This window comes from Neovison vison, chromosome 1, assembly GCF_020171115.1.
Source record: "Neovison vison isolate M4711 chromosome 1, ASM_NN_V1, whole genome shotgun sequence".
In the NCBI taxonomy this organism is placed as follows: Eukaryota; Metazoa; Chordata; class Mammalia; order Carnivora; family Mustelidae; genus Neogale; species Neogale vison.
Genome location: NC_058091.1, coordinates 165,539,268 through 165,555,387, shown reverse-complemented (window position 1 = coordinate 165,555,387; position 16,120 = coordinate 165,539,268). Strand labels below are relative to the sequence as shown.

The 16,120-nt window shown below is 43.0% G+C and overlaps 1 protein-coding gene across 2 annotated transcripts; it reads left to right on the top strand.

Moving 5' to 3' along the window:
• The first annotated feature begins 2,136 nt into the window (after positions 1 to 2,136).
• On the top strand, positions 2,137 to 11,702 carry LOC122915468 (immunity-related GTPase family M protein 1-like). 2 transcript variants are annotated; one of them, XM_044262244.1, is made up of 2 exons: positions 2,137 to 2,430; positions 10,322 to 11,702. In XM_044262244.1, the coding sequence occupies exon 2, from the start codon at positions 10,334 to 10,336 to the stop codon at positions 11,534 to 11,536; it is 1,203 nt and encodes a 400-aa protein (XP_044118179.1). In that variant the 5' UTR covers positions 2,137 to 2,430; positions 10,322 to 10,333; the 3' UTR covers positions 11,537 to 11,702. The 2 variants fall into 2 exon arrangements, with proteins under 2 accessions (XP_044118179.1, XP_044118173.1); XM_044262238.1 differs by lacking the exon at positions 2,137 to 2,430 and adding an exon at positions 2,437 to 2,529.
• The last annotated feature ends 4,418 nt before the right edge of the window (positions 11,703 to 16,120 follow it).

Below are 16,120 nucleotides of genomic sequence, written 5' to 3'. Positions count from 1 at the left end.
TGTGATCTCTGTCTGTCAAATAAATAAATAAAATCTTCAAAAAAAGGTTAAATATTAAGGACCCATAGAACACCCCTTAAATAAAGCTTCAAGAAAACTAAGCAATATATTGTTTAGGCATGCATATATAAGTGATAACACTACAAATAAAAGAATCATAAACACATATTGCATGACATTGTCACCCAGGGGCTGGGGACAGAGCTAGAGTAAATAGGAACACACGAGGAGATATAAGTGATTAGAGATGTTCTATTTCTTGGGATGATTGTTCGGTGTTAAGTGATCATTGTATTACATGAGTAAGTAAAAGATATAGAATAGACAAATATCTTAGTTCTTTTCAGATTGTTGCTCTGTCTATTCTGTGTGTACTCGGTCGTGAATCTCTCCCTCCTGCCGTATTTTGGGGACATCAGAGAAATGTTCTCCGTCTGACGTACAATCACTGCAATGATGGGACAAAGACTGAGAAATCATTCAGGGAGGAAGCATTGGGCAAGAGAGATGGAAATTCCAGGTAGAAGCAATGGCAAGGCAAAGATGCAGGCTCATACATGACCTTGACAACTGGCCATGGATGCAAAGGAGCACACACAGACAGCCAATTACAGTTCTCAGTAGGAAAGCAGGAAAATCCTCTGAGGTCCAGGTACCCTGGCAGTGATGGGGCTCTTTGTAGAGGGTGAGAAAAAGCTCCCATCAGGGGCTCCCCAGGGCTCATCTGCTCCCCAGCAGTATGTGAGAATCACTCTGGACATGGTGCTCTCTGTTGGGTTCGCTGAGGTCCACAGTGTCCTCTGCACCCAAGGGGCTGGGAGCTGATGCCCCAGAATACACAGCTCAAGGTCCAGCTCAGACTTGCTGCTCCTAAATCACCGTTAGGAAATGAGGAAGTATGATTTATAAAGATGTTGTTATGTTCTCTCTGTTCAGAGAAAAGGGAAATAAATTCTTCTTAGGAACGAATGGCTTAGAAATCCCTCCTCTCCTGGTTCCACTCAGATGAGTAGATGTCCAGTCAGTGTAATACACAATCCCCAGACTTTTGTAGAACAGAAATGCCCCCTGTCCTGGTTCAGCCCTTCCTCCAACTGGGTGAGACATCTGCAACAGGGACAGGAAAAGAGTAGGCTTCTCTCTTCATTCTTCCTCCCACTGCCCTCATTACATGGAGGAGCATGGCATAGGGGAACTACAATTATAGGAAAAGACTCACCCAGGTAGGACATTTGCAGTGCAGCTGATGGCCTAGTGTGGTGAATGTCCCTCAGGAAGAAGGGTCCTATGAAGGCCCATGCTCATGGCCCCATTGGGCTGTTGGAACAAGTATAGTCCAAACCTTCCAGCCTTCTGCCGCCGCTGTGGTGTCAAAGTTCAAAGGCAGCTCCTTCTGTTGGCCATGTCCCTTGTAACAGGCTCACTAAAATGATCCTTGCCTTTCCTCTGCACAACCTGTCAGCTGTCCTTTCATGACCCAGGGGAGGAATCAAGGATGACAATGATGAAGTCACAGGATCTTAGCCACAGAAGGATTTCATAACTTGTTATGGACATTTGCAATCTCAGCAGAAACTTTGTACAACAGACCTCCTTTTTCACCCCATCAAAGTCACACAGCCCCCTCCCTGGGACCTCCCTTCTGAACACAAACACCCTGTGGGTCTTTGTTTGCTGCTCCCACAGGAGGATGAGGATAGAACAATCCCTGAGAGTTCACACAGCTTTTACACTCATCAAGTCATTCGTGAGCTGTGTTGACCTCAGACCCTCACTTGGCTGGGGCAGGTGTATTGACACCAGGGAAGGTCACAGCTGGGGGCAGGAAGAGAAATCCACCATGGATGGCACTTCTGCAGTCTGATCTCTGCAAGCAGAAGGGAGTTAGCCGCTGAGCTGAGCACGTTGGGCAGCCCTAAGGAGTAACTTGGCAGGCAGTGTTTGCACCCATCTGAGCCACCAGCCTCAAGGGGATTGAATATGGACTTCTCACCGGTCTGGACACTGGCATCAGAGTAAGACTCTTAGGTATAAGGCAGCTGCTCTCAGAGCCTCTGGGCTGAAAGTGCTCAAATTACCCTGCACAAACCAGGGCAAACGCCAAAAAGTCCCCACCCTCCAGAATGCTGAAGATGGAACCGGTTCAGGCCTGTTTTGAGAACTGGAGTGTTTTCCAGGAATAGAAACTGAAAGCAGCCACTCTGATTTCCCTCCCCCCAGAGCCGTGCCCCCAGCTTTACTCAGAAATCGCACGGCACTGAGGCTGAAAGGACTGGGCAGAAAACTGCGAGATTGCCTTCTCTTTCCTGGGTCCTCTCCCCACTGCCCCTTCTGTCTGGACTCTTTCTAAGACAACCTCAACCCAGCACAACTCCCTTCGTTCCTTCGGGAGCAATCTGAGCCTGGAACCTGTTGTGTGGGATCTCAGAGGTAAGCATCTCTGCCTGAGAGCTTGACCCATTCTGGGAGGGCTAACTTGCCAGCAGGACCATCTGCCCGATCACAGTCACCCTCTGCTTCCTGGAGCAGGTGAGTGAGAGGGGTGAGAGGGGGTAAAACCCAATGTGGCTGATGACCCTGCAGGAGGGAAGACATGAAAGGCAGAGCCTGACACCAGGGCAGGGGAGCTTGGGGACTGGCTTATCCCTTTCAGTGAGTATTGACAACAGGGCCCCCCTCTGACATTCTTCAGAGGCAAAACTCAGAACCCTGTACTTTGTTTGCACCAAACCAATTCTACCTTCTAGTGTGGAGACAATGGGCCTTTCATCTCCATATTCATGGCAGTTGTGGGGGGCGGGGGGAAGTGGTCTTCTTTTTTTTTTTTTTTAAAGATTTTATTTATTTATTTGACAGACAGAGATCACAAGTAGGCAGAGAGGCAGGCAGAGAGAGAGAGAAAGAGAGAGGAGGAAGCAGGCTCCCTGCTGAGCTGAGAGCCCGGTGTGGGACTCGATCCCGGGACCCCGAGATCATGACCTGAGCCGAAGGCAGCGGCTTAACACACTGAGCCACCCAGGCGCCCCGGGAGGTGGTCTTCTGATGGGACCATGCTTGGAAACCCTCTCCAGATAGGGAAGATCAGAGGTATAACATGGTATGACCTGCAAAAAAGTGAGCCTGGGGGCCACTTGCTTTCCAGGCTCATTTCTGCTGGCATCTCCTCAACTTCTGGGTTAGTGCTCTGAGCCTTGGTGTCCTGGAGGCTCATACACACACACACACACACACACACACACACACACACACACACGCCAGCACTTACACACTGACCGTTCCTGGAAGACCTGCTACCTCTCGTGGGTTTACCCTTGTCCCAGCCTGGCCTAACAGTGTCACATGGGCATACTGCTGTCTTAAAGTACCCTGAGAGGGTTCCACATGCAGGGTTGTCTAGCACCACAAGTAAGGCAGGGACTAGATAAGCAGGTAATGGGAAACAGGGAGCTGTGACTTGTGCTGTAGGGCTTCAGTCACCCCCTCCAGTAGGGCCCAGAACAGGTACTCAGGTGAAGAGACCTTTGCAAAGTACATGGTTGAGTCAGACATAGTCACAGAAATGATCCAGAAGATTTTAAGTTTGTGCTTACCTCCCTTAGCCACCCTGGGGTGGGGAGCTCATACTCTTCACAGCCCCTACTTGCTTTCCAAAGGGCTGGGGCAGAGCTGGCTTCAACATTTCAGATGACAGATTTAGGAAGAAAAGTTAATTTATCTGTCAACTAAGGAGTGAAGGATATGCAATGATGCATTGTGCTTCATTCATCTAACAGAAATATGTCCCATACCTGCCAGGCACTAAGGGCACCAGAGAGTCTAAGGAATTATTTACTGTAAGTGCCAAGACCTGTATATGTGTATTTTTATGATACCAGGCATCTAACATAGGATGAAACAATATTTTCTGGGACTTTCCTCTCTTGAAGAGACAGAGGTTTTTTTGTTTTTGTTTTTGTTTTTTCAATTGATCTAACACACAGGAAGTCAAGGTGAGATGGGAACATGTGAAGGTTGTGATGGGATTTAGACAAACCAAGAAAAGGATTCAAGAGGTCTTGAATCCTTTGTTTTAGTTCAGTTCCTATGTCCTAGCTAGCCTGGGTCCCATGAGACCCAACCAGCCTTCCCCATCCCATACTAGAGGCAAACTTACAGGCAACCAGAATACATAGCATGCTCAGGAGCAGAAGAAACCCCTTCATACAACCAAGTCTGAGCCTGGAACTCACCCAGGATATCGTCTCCCTGGAGCCAGGATGGCTGGTAAGACCTTCGGAAACCTCTGTGTTCCCCCATAAACAAGAACTTGGGCTATTGTTAGGAAAGGTCAAGAAAGGTCTTAAAGAGGGCTTTGAGTTTAAGGGTAAGGGAAGGCTACTCTTAGGGATTCTCACTCCAGAGTGTTCCTCCAGCCTGACCCAGACCAGAGCTCCATCTTTCTGGCTTTTAGCCAGCTTTGTCCATGCATGTTCCCCCACCATGTCACTCACTCCCTCACCGAGCTCAGGGCACCTGCACTCCTGTGGGAGGAGGCACCATCCTTGCTGACCTGTTGCACCTCAAATTTGTCATAGGGGCTCCTGGTGGAGGACCCAAGTCTCAAGGGACTCTGGTCCCCAGGCAGATGAGATGGTAATTACATCATATTTCATGAGATTCCCTCCCTCTGAACTCCCAGCATCTCCTGATCATATCATTATGCATCCATCTTCCAAGGGTGGAGGGGGGGCAGTCAAGTTCCCTGTAACCGTTTCTAAGATCTGATGACACATTGTAGGATTTTTTCCTCATACTTGCAAAGCAATGAGTTTTCCTTAATGTGTTGTGAGGATGGGAGCTGAGAGAGGACTGTGATTTTCATTCTCTCCCCAAATTAAGAAGGGTGCATCTAGGGAGAGGTAAGTGGCAGTTGATAGCAATAAGTGGACCCACATCCCCAGGAGGAGCATCTCATCATCCAGCCATCCCTCAGCCCCTGGGGCTGGATATTCAACACTAACTAGAATCACCCTTCCCTCCTATCCAGATAGAAACATAAAATGACATTATTGGAGTAAATCTGGGATCCTCCATCATTGCTTTGTTATCTTCAAGCTTGTTTCTTCTTTTTATTTATTTAAATTCAATTTAGTTAATATATAACATATAATTAGTTACAGGGGTAGAAATTAGTGATTCATCAGTTGCATATAAAATCCAGCGCTCATCCAAACGGGTGCCTTCCTTAATGCCCATCACACATTTAGCCCATGCCCCCACTCACCACCCTCCAGCAACCCTCAGTTTGTTCCCTATAGTTAAGAGTCTCTTATGATTTGCCTCCCTCTCTTTTTTTATTTTATTTTATTTAAATTCAATTAATTAACATATAGTGTATTATTAGTTTCAGAGGTAGAGTTCAGTGATTCATCAGTCTTACATAACACCCAGTGCTCATTATATCAGGTGTCCTACTTAATGTCTTTCACCCAGTTACCCCATCCCTCACCCTCCCCTTGAGCAACCCTCAGTTTGTTTGCTGGGGTTAAGAGTCTCATGATTTGTCTCCATTTCTGATTTCATCTTGTTTTATTTTTCCTTCTCTCCCATTATGTTCTTCTGTTTTATTTCTTAAATTACACATATGAGTGAAATTATAATTGTCTTCCTCTGATTAACTTACTTTGCTTAGCATAATACCCTCTAATTCCATCCACATCATGGCAAATAGAAAGATTTCATTTTTGATGGCTGAGTAATACCCCATTGTATATATAGACACACCACATCTTCTTTATCCATTCATCTGTCAATGGACATCTGGATTATTTCCAAAGTCTGACTATTGTAGACATTGTTGCTATAAACAATGGGGTACATGTGTCCCTTCAAATCACTGTTTGTATCCTTTGGGTAAATACCTAGTAGTGCAATTGCTGGGTCATAGGGCAGTTCTATTTTTAACTTTTTGAGAAAGCTCCATACTGTTTTCCAGACTGTCAAGCTTATTTCTTATCTGTGAGATGCTCACAGATCACATTTGGGAAATACCTTCATCTGTAACTAGGAATAATATCACTTACCTAATAGAGCTTGAAGAAGATTAATCAAGAAATGCCATGCAAAAGACCCAGCTCAGACAGACTTACAGAAACAGGACATTCCTACACTGTGGTAAGAGTTGGAGGGAGTAAGAAGAATCACAGGAAAGTCTTCTTCAGAACCATCAGTGAAGATGCAAGTGGGGTAGGTTTGGTGGAGGAAGAGAGCAAGAAACTACACCACAGGGCCTGTAGGCCAATGAGAAATTTCTCCTATAGATGGGCTTTGGGCCTTTTGATTCAGTGTGAGGACTAGCCTCCCAGCAGCATCAGGAGACCCCATAGATGGGTCTGGAAGGGAAGCCCTCATGAAATAGAAGGCCTCATGGGGCTCATAGGGAAACTCTACAGCAAAGAGGCAGTCTTGAATTATAATATGTTCAAAAATTGCATTTGTGCAGATAAAAACAGTAGTTTTTTTTTAAGTTTTTACTTAAATTCAAGTTAGTTAGCATACAGTGTAATATTAGTTTCAGGTGTACAGTGTAATGATTCAGTACTTGCGTGTATCAGTCAGTATTCATCACAAGTGCACTTCCCAATACCTATCCTCTGTTTAACCCATCCTCCTACCTACCTCCCCACTGCTAACCATCAGTTTGTTCTTCATACTTAAGAGTCTGTCTCTTCTTTTGCCTCTCTCTGTCTTTTTGCTTCACTTTGCTTGTTTTGTTTCTCAAATTCCACACATGAGTGAAATCATATGGTATTTGTCTTTCTCTGACTTCTTTTGCTTAGCATAATACTCTCTAGCTCAAACCATGTCATTGCAAATGAAAATACTTCATTTTTGTATCTGAGTAATATTCTATTGTAGGACATGTGGACTCTTTCTGTAGTTTGGCTATGATTGATAATGCTGCTATATACTTCAGGGTGCATGTACCCCTTTGAATTAGTTTTTTTGTATTCTAAGTAGATACCTAGTAGTACAGTTGCTGGGTCATAGATAGCTGTATTTTTAACTTTTGAGGAACCTCCATACTGTTTTCCAGAGTATCCGTACCCGTTTGCATTCCCACCAACAGTGCAAGAGTTTTCCCCTTTCTCCACATGCTCACCAATGTCTGTTTCTTGTGTCGTTCATTTCAGCCATTCTGACAGGTGTAAGGTAATATCTCATTATAGTTTTAATTTTCAATTCCCTAATGATAAGTGATGATGAGCATCATTTCATATGTCTCTTGGCCATTTGGACGTCTTCTTTGGAAAAAGGCCTATCTGTGTCTTCTGACCATTTTTCAATTGGATTATTTGGTGTTTGAGTGTTGAGTTGTATAAGTTTTTTTATATATTTTGGATACTAGCCCTTTATCAATATGTCTTTACAAATATTTTCTCCCATTCTGTGTGTTACCTTTAGTTTTGTTGTTTCCTTCATTCTGCAAAAGTGTATTATTTTCATGTTGTCCCCATAGTTTATTTTTGCTTTCATTTCCCTTCCTTTCTGGATTAATATCGAGAAAGAAGTTGTGATGTCAAAGAAGTTACTGCCTATGCTTTCTTCTCGGATATTTATGGTTTTAGGTCTCACATTTGGATAATTAAGTCACTTTGAATTTATTTCTGTGTATGCTGTAATAAATTTATTTCTGCATGTTGCTGTCCAGTTTCCCAACACCATTTGTTGGAGACTGTCTTTTTTCCATTGGATATTCTTTCCTGTTTCTTGAAGTTTCATTGACCATATAATTCTGAGTTTAGTTCTGGATGCTTTCTTCAGTTCCATTGATTTATGTGTCTGTTTTTGCACCAGTACCATACAGGTGTTTTTTGTTTTGTTTTGCTTTGTTTTTATTACTCTTACATTTTAATGAAAGATGTTTATTTTAAAAATGCTTTTAGGGCACCTGGGTGGCTCAGTGGGTTAAAGCCTCTGCCTTCGGCTCAGGTCATGATCTCAGGGTCCTGGGATTGAGCCCCTCATCGGGCTCTCTGCTCAGCAGGGAGCCTGCTTCCTCCTCTCTCTCTGATTGCCTCTCTGCTTACTTGTGATCTCTGTCTGTCAAGTAAATGAATAAAATCTTTTTTAAAAATGATTTTATACACATACTCATAAAGACACATAAATATATGAGATAAGTGCCATTCTGTTTTGATCACTACAGCTTTGTAATCTAACTTGAAGTCTGGAATCATGATACCCCCAGCTTTGTTTTCTTTTTTCTCAAGTTTTCTTTCACTATTTGCGCTCTTTTGTGGCTTCATACAAATTTTAGGATTGTTTGTTCTAGCTATATGAAAAATGCTGTTAGTATGAAACTGTAGGTTTTTTAGGGGAAATTACCACAGCAAAGACTCATAACCTGTGGGACTATGAAAGCACTTTGTGTGTAGCCCCCAGGAGGAAATCCCCTAGGTAATCCCAACCAATTCTCTTTCCCAATCCTGCCTTATAAAATGCTTGCAGATTTTACCTCAGGGCACAATTTACAAGAGAATGTTCACAAGAGAACTTAAATACCTAAAATACTAATCACAACAGTGACAAGATAAACAGTCATGTACAAACCTAAGTATTGACTTAAAAATCAGTAGGTTATTATTTGGAAAGTCTGTGTAACTTAGATGTTGAAGTGGATGAGGGACAGAGATTCCCCAGGTATGCAATTAGCAGTAAACAACATGGAAAATGTCTTAAGAGGAAAGAAGATGTACTTTTCACTGTTATCAAAAAAATTTAAATTATTCTGGACTCTGAAGTCATATGCAGTGAAGATGTGGGGGTCCTCAAGATTGAGGATATTCGGTATTGTCATAAGCTTACTGTGCCCTGCAGACCTCCCCAGGGGGACATCCTGCTCACCCAGTTGGGGTGGAGGAGAACTTAAGTGCACCTTACACAGAGACCCTCATGACACTCTTCTGCTCAAGTCCATTCATATCTGTGACCTGCTTAGGAGCTGTCTACTGGCACCAGAGCTGCAGAGCATTCCTCAGCATTCTCCTTTGAGTCCCTAACGTGTGCATATCTCCTGATTCGGGGATATAATTGATACATTCTGTAATTCGCGGCCCTTTGAAGTTTTCATTAGCTTTTAATATATTCACAAAGTTGTAATGCCATCATAATAAAATTTAGAACATTTTCATTATCCAAAAGATATCCCATACCTCTTGACTACCACCCCTCTTTTCCCTCCTACCATTTGCCCTTCAGAAGAAGGAAATACCCCCATATATTTTCTGTGCCTAAGGATTTGCCTTTTCTGGACATTTCATGTGAATAGAATCATAGAATACATGGTCCGAGGGGCTGTCTGCTTTCACTGAGAGTAATGTTTTGGGGTTCATCTATGTTGTGGGTGGTATCAGTACTTCATTTATTTTTCATGCTCAGTCCTGATCTCTGGTGTGGATAGACGACTTTCGTTTATTTGTTGAACAGTGCGTGGACAACCGTGTTAATTCTACCTGAGGGCTATTACAGATAATACTGCTATGAACATTTGCACACAGGTTTTACGTAGATGTATGTCATCACCGCCCACGGGTATATACCTGGTAATGGAATTGCTGGGCCATTTGGTGACTCTGTTTAAATTATTTTATCAGTCTTATGGAAATGTTACAGACAAACGCCACTATATAAGTTTCAGGCATACATCATGATGATCTGATTTACATATATTGTGAAATGATTACCACAGTAGGTTCAGCTAACATCCATCATCTCATAAAAATACAATAAAAAGGAAAGAAAGAGAAAACATTCTGCATTCAGATGTATTCCCTTAACTTTTCTATAAATTGTATCATGGTGATATGTATAGTCACCGTGTTGTACATTACATCCCTAGTACTTACTTATCTTACAACTGAAATCTTGTACCTTTTGGACACTTCCTCCACTCTCCCCCACTTTTCACCCACTTCCTCCACCCCTCCCCTATTCTGCTCCCTTTTTCTATGAATTTATTTTCTTTTATTTTTAGATTCCACACGTTAGTTAGATCATGTAGTATTTGTCTGATTTATTTTATTTAGCATGAAGCTTTGAAAGTCCATCCATATGGTCACAAATGGGAGGATTTCCTTGTTTTCTGTAACTGAATAATATGTTTAGATTTTTGAGACACTATCAAACATTTTTGCAGGGGCTTGTTGTTTCTCATCCAAAAGGCCTACAGTGAGTTAGGTGTGGATCTGACACCCTCAGTCTGGAATATCAAATGTGATGATTTCTCTGCCACCCTGTGTGCCTGGTCTTCCCAACCCCCCTGCTTTTCCTATTTCTGCAGGTTACTCCACTGATGAGCAACATCATGCAGCCCTCCCCGTCCCTTCACACCCCATCACCTACATCCTTTACCTCTGCTGGGCCACACCATGAAGATTGGAGCATCTTATCTATGTCGGATGTCTGGAACACAGAAAAAGCTTCCGAAGAATGGAAGTTGCCAGAAATAGTCTCTGCAGTCAAGGAGACCATGAAGACAGCATCCAGTGCCTCAGTGAGAATTGCAGTGACTGGGGACTCTGGCAATGGCATGTCCTCCTTCATCAATGCACTGCGGGGAATTGGGCAGGAGGAGGAGGACTCAGCTCCCACAGGTGTGGTGAGAACCACCCAGAAACCCACTCTCTACCATCTCTCTGACATGCCCAGTGTGGAGCTATGGGACCTGCCTGGCACAGGGGCTGCCACCCAAAGCCTGGAGACCTATCTGGAGGAAATCCAGTTTAGCAAGTATGATCTCTTCATCATCATTGCATCTGAACAGTTCAGCATGAATCTCGTGAAGCTTGCCAAAATCATCCAGGGACAGGGAAAGAGGTTCTACGTTGTCTGGACCAAGCTGGACAGAGACCTCAATACACGTGTAGTCTCAATGGAACAACTCCTGCAGGATATCCAGGAGAATATCCGGGTAGCTCTCCAGAATGAGGGAATGTATGAACCCATCATATTTCTGGTCTCCAACTTTGACCCCTCCTTGCATGGCTTCCCAGAGCTTAGGAAGAGGTTGTGCAAAGAAGTGTCTGACATCAGGTACCATGAGCCCCGACAGAACCTGTCTGACACCTTTGGGAAGATCATTAATGACAAAGCAATTACTTTTTGGAGGCAAACACGCTCAGAGTCTTTCCAAGACAGCTTCGGCATCCAGAATGCAGATTACCTTGAGAAGTTTTTGAATGTCTGCCACTCATTCTTTGGTTTGGATGATAAGTCTCTCCAGGAGGTGGCCCAGAGTATGGGAAAACCTATGGAGGAGTTTAAGGCCATTATGAAGTCTCAGAATCTACACACTGTCCTCAGCAGGGACTGGATATTATCATGGACAAATTGTAATACAGACACTTGCTTATATTCGGTTCTGAACAGAATCCCATTTGTAGGTAATACCGGTTTCTACTACCTTAGAAGGTGGAATCAGTGGCGCCTCCTTGACAACGTTGCCAATGACACCAACACCATCCTGAAGAAAGTTTTGAAAGATACTGCCATCTGAAGGGTAAGGTCTCAGCAGGCTCCTTCTTGGGGAAAGTCAGGATATCTGGGGTCCTCTCCTCACACTGTATCCTTTAGAATTCTCAATCAGTTTAGTGCTCTGAAAATGTCATGCCAGCTCTTTCTGGCCTGCCAGGTCTCTGTGGATAAGTCAGCTGCCAATCTAATACTTTTACCATTGTATGTTACAGACTTCTTTTCCTGGGCTGCTTTCAGGATTTTCTCTTTGTCACTAAGGCTTGTAAATTTTACTATTAGGTGACGGGGTGTGGGCCTATTCTTATTGATTTTGAGGGGCGTTCTCTGAACCTCCTGAATTTTGATGCTCGTTCCCTTTGCCATATTGGGGAAATTCTCCCCAATAATTCTCTCCAGTATACCTTCTGCTCCCCTCTCTCTTTCTTCTTCTTCTGGAATCCCAATTATTCTAATGTTGTTTCGTCTTATGGTGTCACTTATCTCTCGAATTCTCTCCTCATGGTCCAGTATCTGTTTGTCCCTCTTTTGCTCAGCTTCTTTATTCTCTGTCATTTGGTCTTCTATATCGCTAATTCTTTCTTCTGCCTCATTTATCCTAGCAGTGAGAGCCTCCATTTTTGATTGAACTTCATTAATAGCTTTTTTGATTTCAACTTGGTTAGATTTTAGTTCTTTTATTTCTCCAGAAAGGGCTTTTATATCTCTGGAGAGGGTTTCTCTAATATCTTCCATGCCTTTTTCAAGCCCGGCTATAACCTTGAGAACTGTCATTTTGAACTCTAGATCTGACATATTACCAATGTCTGTATTGATTAGGTCCCTAGCCTTTGGTACTGCCTCTTGTTCTTTTTTTTGTTGTGAATTTTTCCGCCTTGTCATTTTGTCCAGCTAAGAGTATATGAAGGAGCAAGTAAAATACTAAAAGGGTGGCAACAATCCCAGGAAAATATGCTTTAACCAAATCAGAAGAGATCCCAGGAACTAGAGCGTATCATGCTTAGCGAAATAAGTCAAGCAGAGAAAGACAACTATCATATGATCTCCCTAATATGAGGGAGTGGTGATGCAACATGGGGGCTTAAGTGGGTAGGAGAAGAATCCATGAAACAAGATGGGATAGGGAGGGAGACAAACCATAAGTGACTCTTAATCTCACGAAACAAACTGTGGGTTGCTGGGGGGAGGGGGGTTGGGAGAAGGGGGTAGGGTTATGGACATTGGGGAGCGTATGTGCTTTGGGGTAAATTGGAAGGGGAGATGAACCATGAGAGACTATGGACTCTGAAAAACAATCTGAGGGGTTTGAAGTGGTGGGGGGGTGGAAGGTTGGGGTACCAGGTGGTGGGTATTATAGAGGGCACAGCTTGCATGGAGCACTGGGTGTGGTGAAAAAATAATGAATACTGTTTTTCTGAAAATAAATAAATTGGAAAAAAAAAAAGAATTCTCAATCAGTTCAGTATTTCCACTTTTGTTAGTTCTAAGTTCCTTGAGGTAAGTGAGCTGACTAGAACATTTGAACCCACATCTCAGCAAATTTCCAAATATGTCCTACTTCTTCTCATTTATTAAATGAGCTGGGATCCAAAGATGGAAGAAAAGGTTGCACAGTGTGACATACAGTCTCATTCTGACATCCCTTTATCACTTAACGTTGGCATCATTTTTCCAAGGCCTCTTGATTTTCCCCTGTTCCTTCAGTTCTCACTTCTCAGTACATGGACTCCAAGAGACACATCTGGAGTCAGAGAATAGAACATCCTTTGGGATGTTCCCCTTGGGGAAGTATAATTGGAAAGTGTGTGTTTAGTTGTTCTCTGAAAAGTATTGTGTAGTGGTACCAGGATCCAAGGCCAGTCTTGTGTCCTGTAAAGCTCTGTCCTTATATCTACAGCAATTGCCCAAATCATTTATATCCAAAAAAGGATACAGGGGGTGGACTCAAAGGCCATTTTACTGGGATTGAGAAATTGTTGAATGGAAAAGGCAAACCTGACTATTTTAAGTACCAAACACCAAGAGGTTCCATGCTCTTCATATGCACATGCTTATGGTGGGCCTGCCATGGGAAGTAGTGCCTGTTAGATTATGTTTGCTATGCAGAATTTTTTGCTCACATAAAGTACCTGCTGAGGCGCCTGGATGGCTCAGTGGGTTGGGCCTCTGTCTTTGGCTCAAGTCATGATCTCAGGGTCCTGGGATTGAGCCCCACATTGGGCTTTCTGCTCAGCGGGGGGCCTGCTTCTCCCTCTCCCTCTGCATGCCTCTCTCCCTACTCATGATCTCTGTCAAATAAATAAATAAAATATTTTTAAAAAATAATTAAAAATAAAAATAAAGTACCTGCTATGTTCTGTTCTTCTCCAAAGTTATTTCCCATGTTGGTCAAAGGCAACTAAATTTGAGCATCAGCATTAAGGAAATCAACCCACTGTCTATGATCTCATTGTTTATACAGTTAACCCAAACTATATAGACTATATGGAAGTTCTCCTAATTGGAAACCACTCCAGACCCCAGCCCTAGATTTTTCTCCTTGCTGGGCATGTATGTAATAAAAATGGTTTTTTATCAAAAATTTTTTTCAAAATGTTCATCATCACTAGCCATTAGGGAAATTCAAATTAAAACCACATTGAGATACCACCTTACACCAGTTAGAATGGCCAAAATTAGCAAGATAGGAAACAACGTGTATTGGCGAGGATGTGGAGAAAGGGGAACCCTCTTACACTGTTGGTGGGAATGCAAATTGGTGCAGCCTCTTTGTAGAACAGTGTGGAGATTCCTCAAGAAATTAAAAATAGAACTTCCCTATGACCCTGCAATTGCACTACTGAGTATTTACCCCAAAGATACAGATGTAGTGAAAAGAAGGGCCATCTGCACCCCAATGTTTATAGAAGCAATGGCCACGGTCGCCAAACTGTGGAAAGAGCCAAGATGCCCTTCAATGGAAAAATGGATAAGGAAGATGTAGTCCATATACACTATGGAGTATTATGCCTCCATCAGAAAGGATGAATACCCAACTTTTGTAGCAACATGGATGGAACTGGAAGAGATTATGCTGAGTGAAATAAGTCAAGCAGAGAGAGTCAATTATCATATGGTTTCACTTATTTGTGGAGCATAAGGAATAACACAGAGGACATGGGGAGATGGAGAGGAGAAGGGAGTTGAGGGAAATTGGAAGGGGAGGTGAACCATGAGAGATTATGGACACTGAAAAACAACCTGAGGGTTTTGAAGGGTCGGTGGGGTGGTGGGAGGTTGAGGGAACCAGGTAGTGGCTATTGGGGAGGGCACATATCGCATGGAGCACTGGATGTGGTGCAAAAACAATGAATACTGTTACGCTGAAAAAAAATTTTTTTTTTAATTTTTTTTTCAAATAAAATTTGAAACCTCACTGTCCACTACTAGAAGTGTCATGACCTGGTTATCACCACTGTGGGAATCATTCAGTCCTCACAAGAGCAACTCTCCATCATTTGCATCATTTCTGTCACCACCATCACCTTACTCTATTTACCTGGGAAGATTTCACCTAGTGTGGAGTCCAATCTGAATTTGGTAGATGTCTGAACTGGCTTAATATATAAAATTTTGGCCCATTTTAGGCTTCTGCTCAAAAAGGAGGGTTTATCAAAGGTTATCATGACTATTCATTGGGATAGAGAGTGAAGTTAATATTGAATGAAAGTGAACCGAAAGAGGCATAGTGGAGTGGTTAGGAATCCCAAGGTTAAATCCTGGTTCCAGCCTGCCCTTGCCATGTGATCTTGGGCAAATAAACTGACATTCCTCTCTCTTAATTTCTCAATAATATTACATCCTAAGATATCCATCCACATCTAGGTAATGTGAGGATTTAATGAGTTAAGGCAAATAAAGCACAAAAAATAGTGTCAGGCATGTAATTCTATAAATGTTTGGTATTATCATTCCTTCTCTTCATGGCTAAGAAGAGATAACACTGAAAGACAGTTCCACCAAAAGATGAGTGTCCTCAGATTGTCCATCCAATGGAAAGAGAAAAGTCTGCTGGAAGAGACCTGCATTCATATGGAAGCCTTGAAGGCACAGTTACTTCTCATTCTTTCTCCAACTCAGCTTAAGTTTCCCTTTTGGAAAGTTCATGAAGCAGAAGACAGTCCCATACAGATCACTATCCTGCATCCTGAGATCTCCTGAGAATGAGGGATGAGACAATTGAGATGAGTAGTCAAAGGGTTTCAGAGGTCAGAATGACTGTAGGTGCAGAGTTCTTAGTGTAAACCCAACCCTAACCTGCCTTTTCTGGGTGATCATGATGAGGGAGGGTAAAGAAGAGCTCCTACCCACTGGAGCCTCCCATAGCACAGCCATGAAAAAAACCAGGCCACACCAGGAAGCCCGAGTTCTACTGGAGAGTTTGAGACCATGTATTGTACCACATAGGAAGCTAACATAGAAAACCAATCAAAGACAAAAGAGGAGAGATCCTCAAGAAGGCTAAGTGATCAAAAGCTCTGATGAGAGTTTCTTCTTCAGTGCAACAGGGAGTCCCAGCAGGGGTGGGGTCAAATACAAAGGGAAATCACAATCTTGATCTGCCCCTACG

Excerpts from the sequence above, each read along its gene's own strand:
- LOC122915468 (XM_044262244.1), top strand. The coding sequence starts at position 10,334 with ATGAGCAACATCATGCAGCCCTCCCCGTCCCTTCACACCCCATCACCT.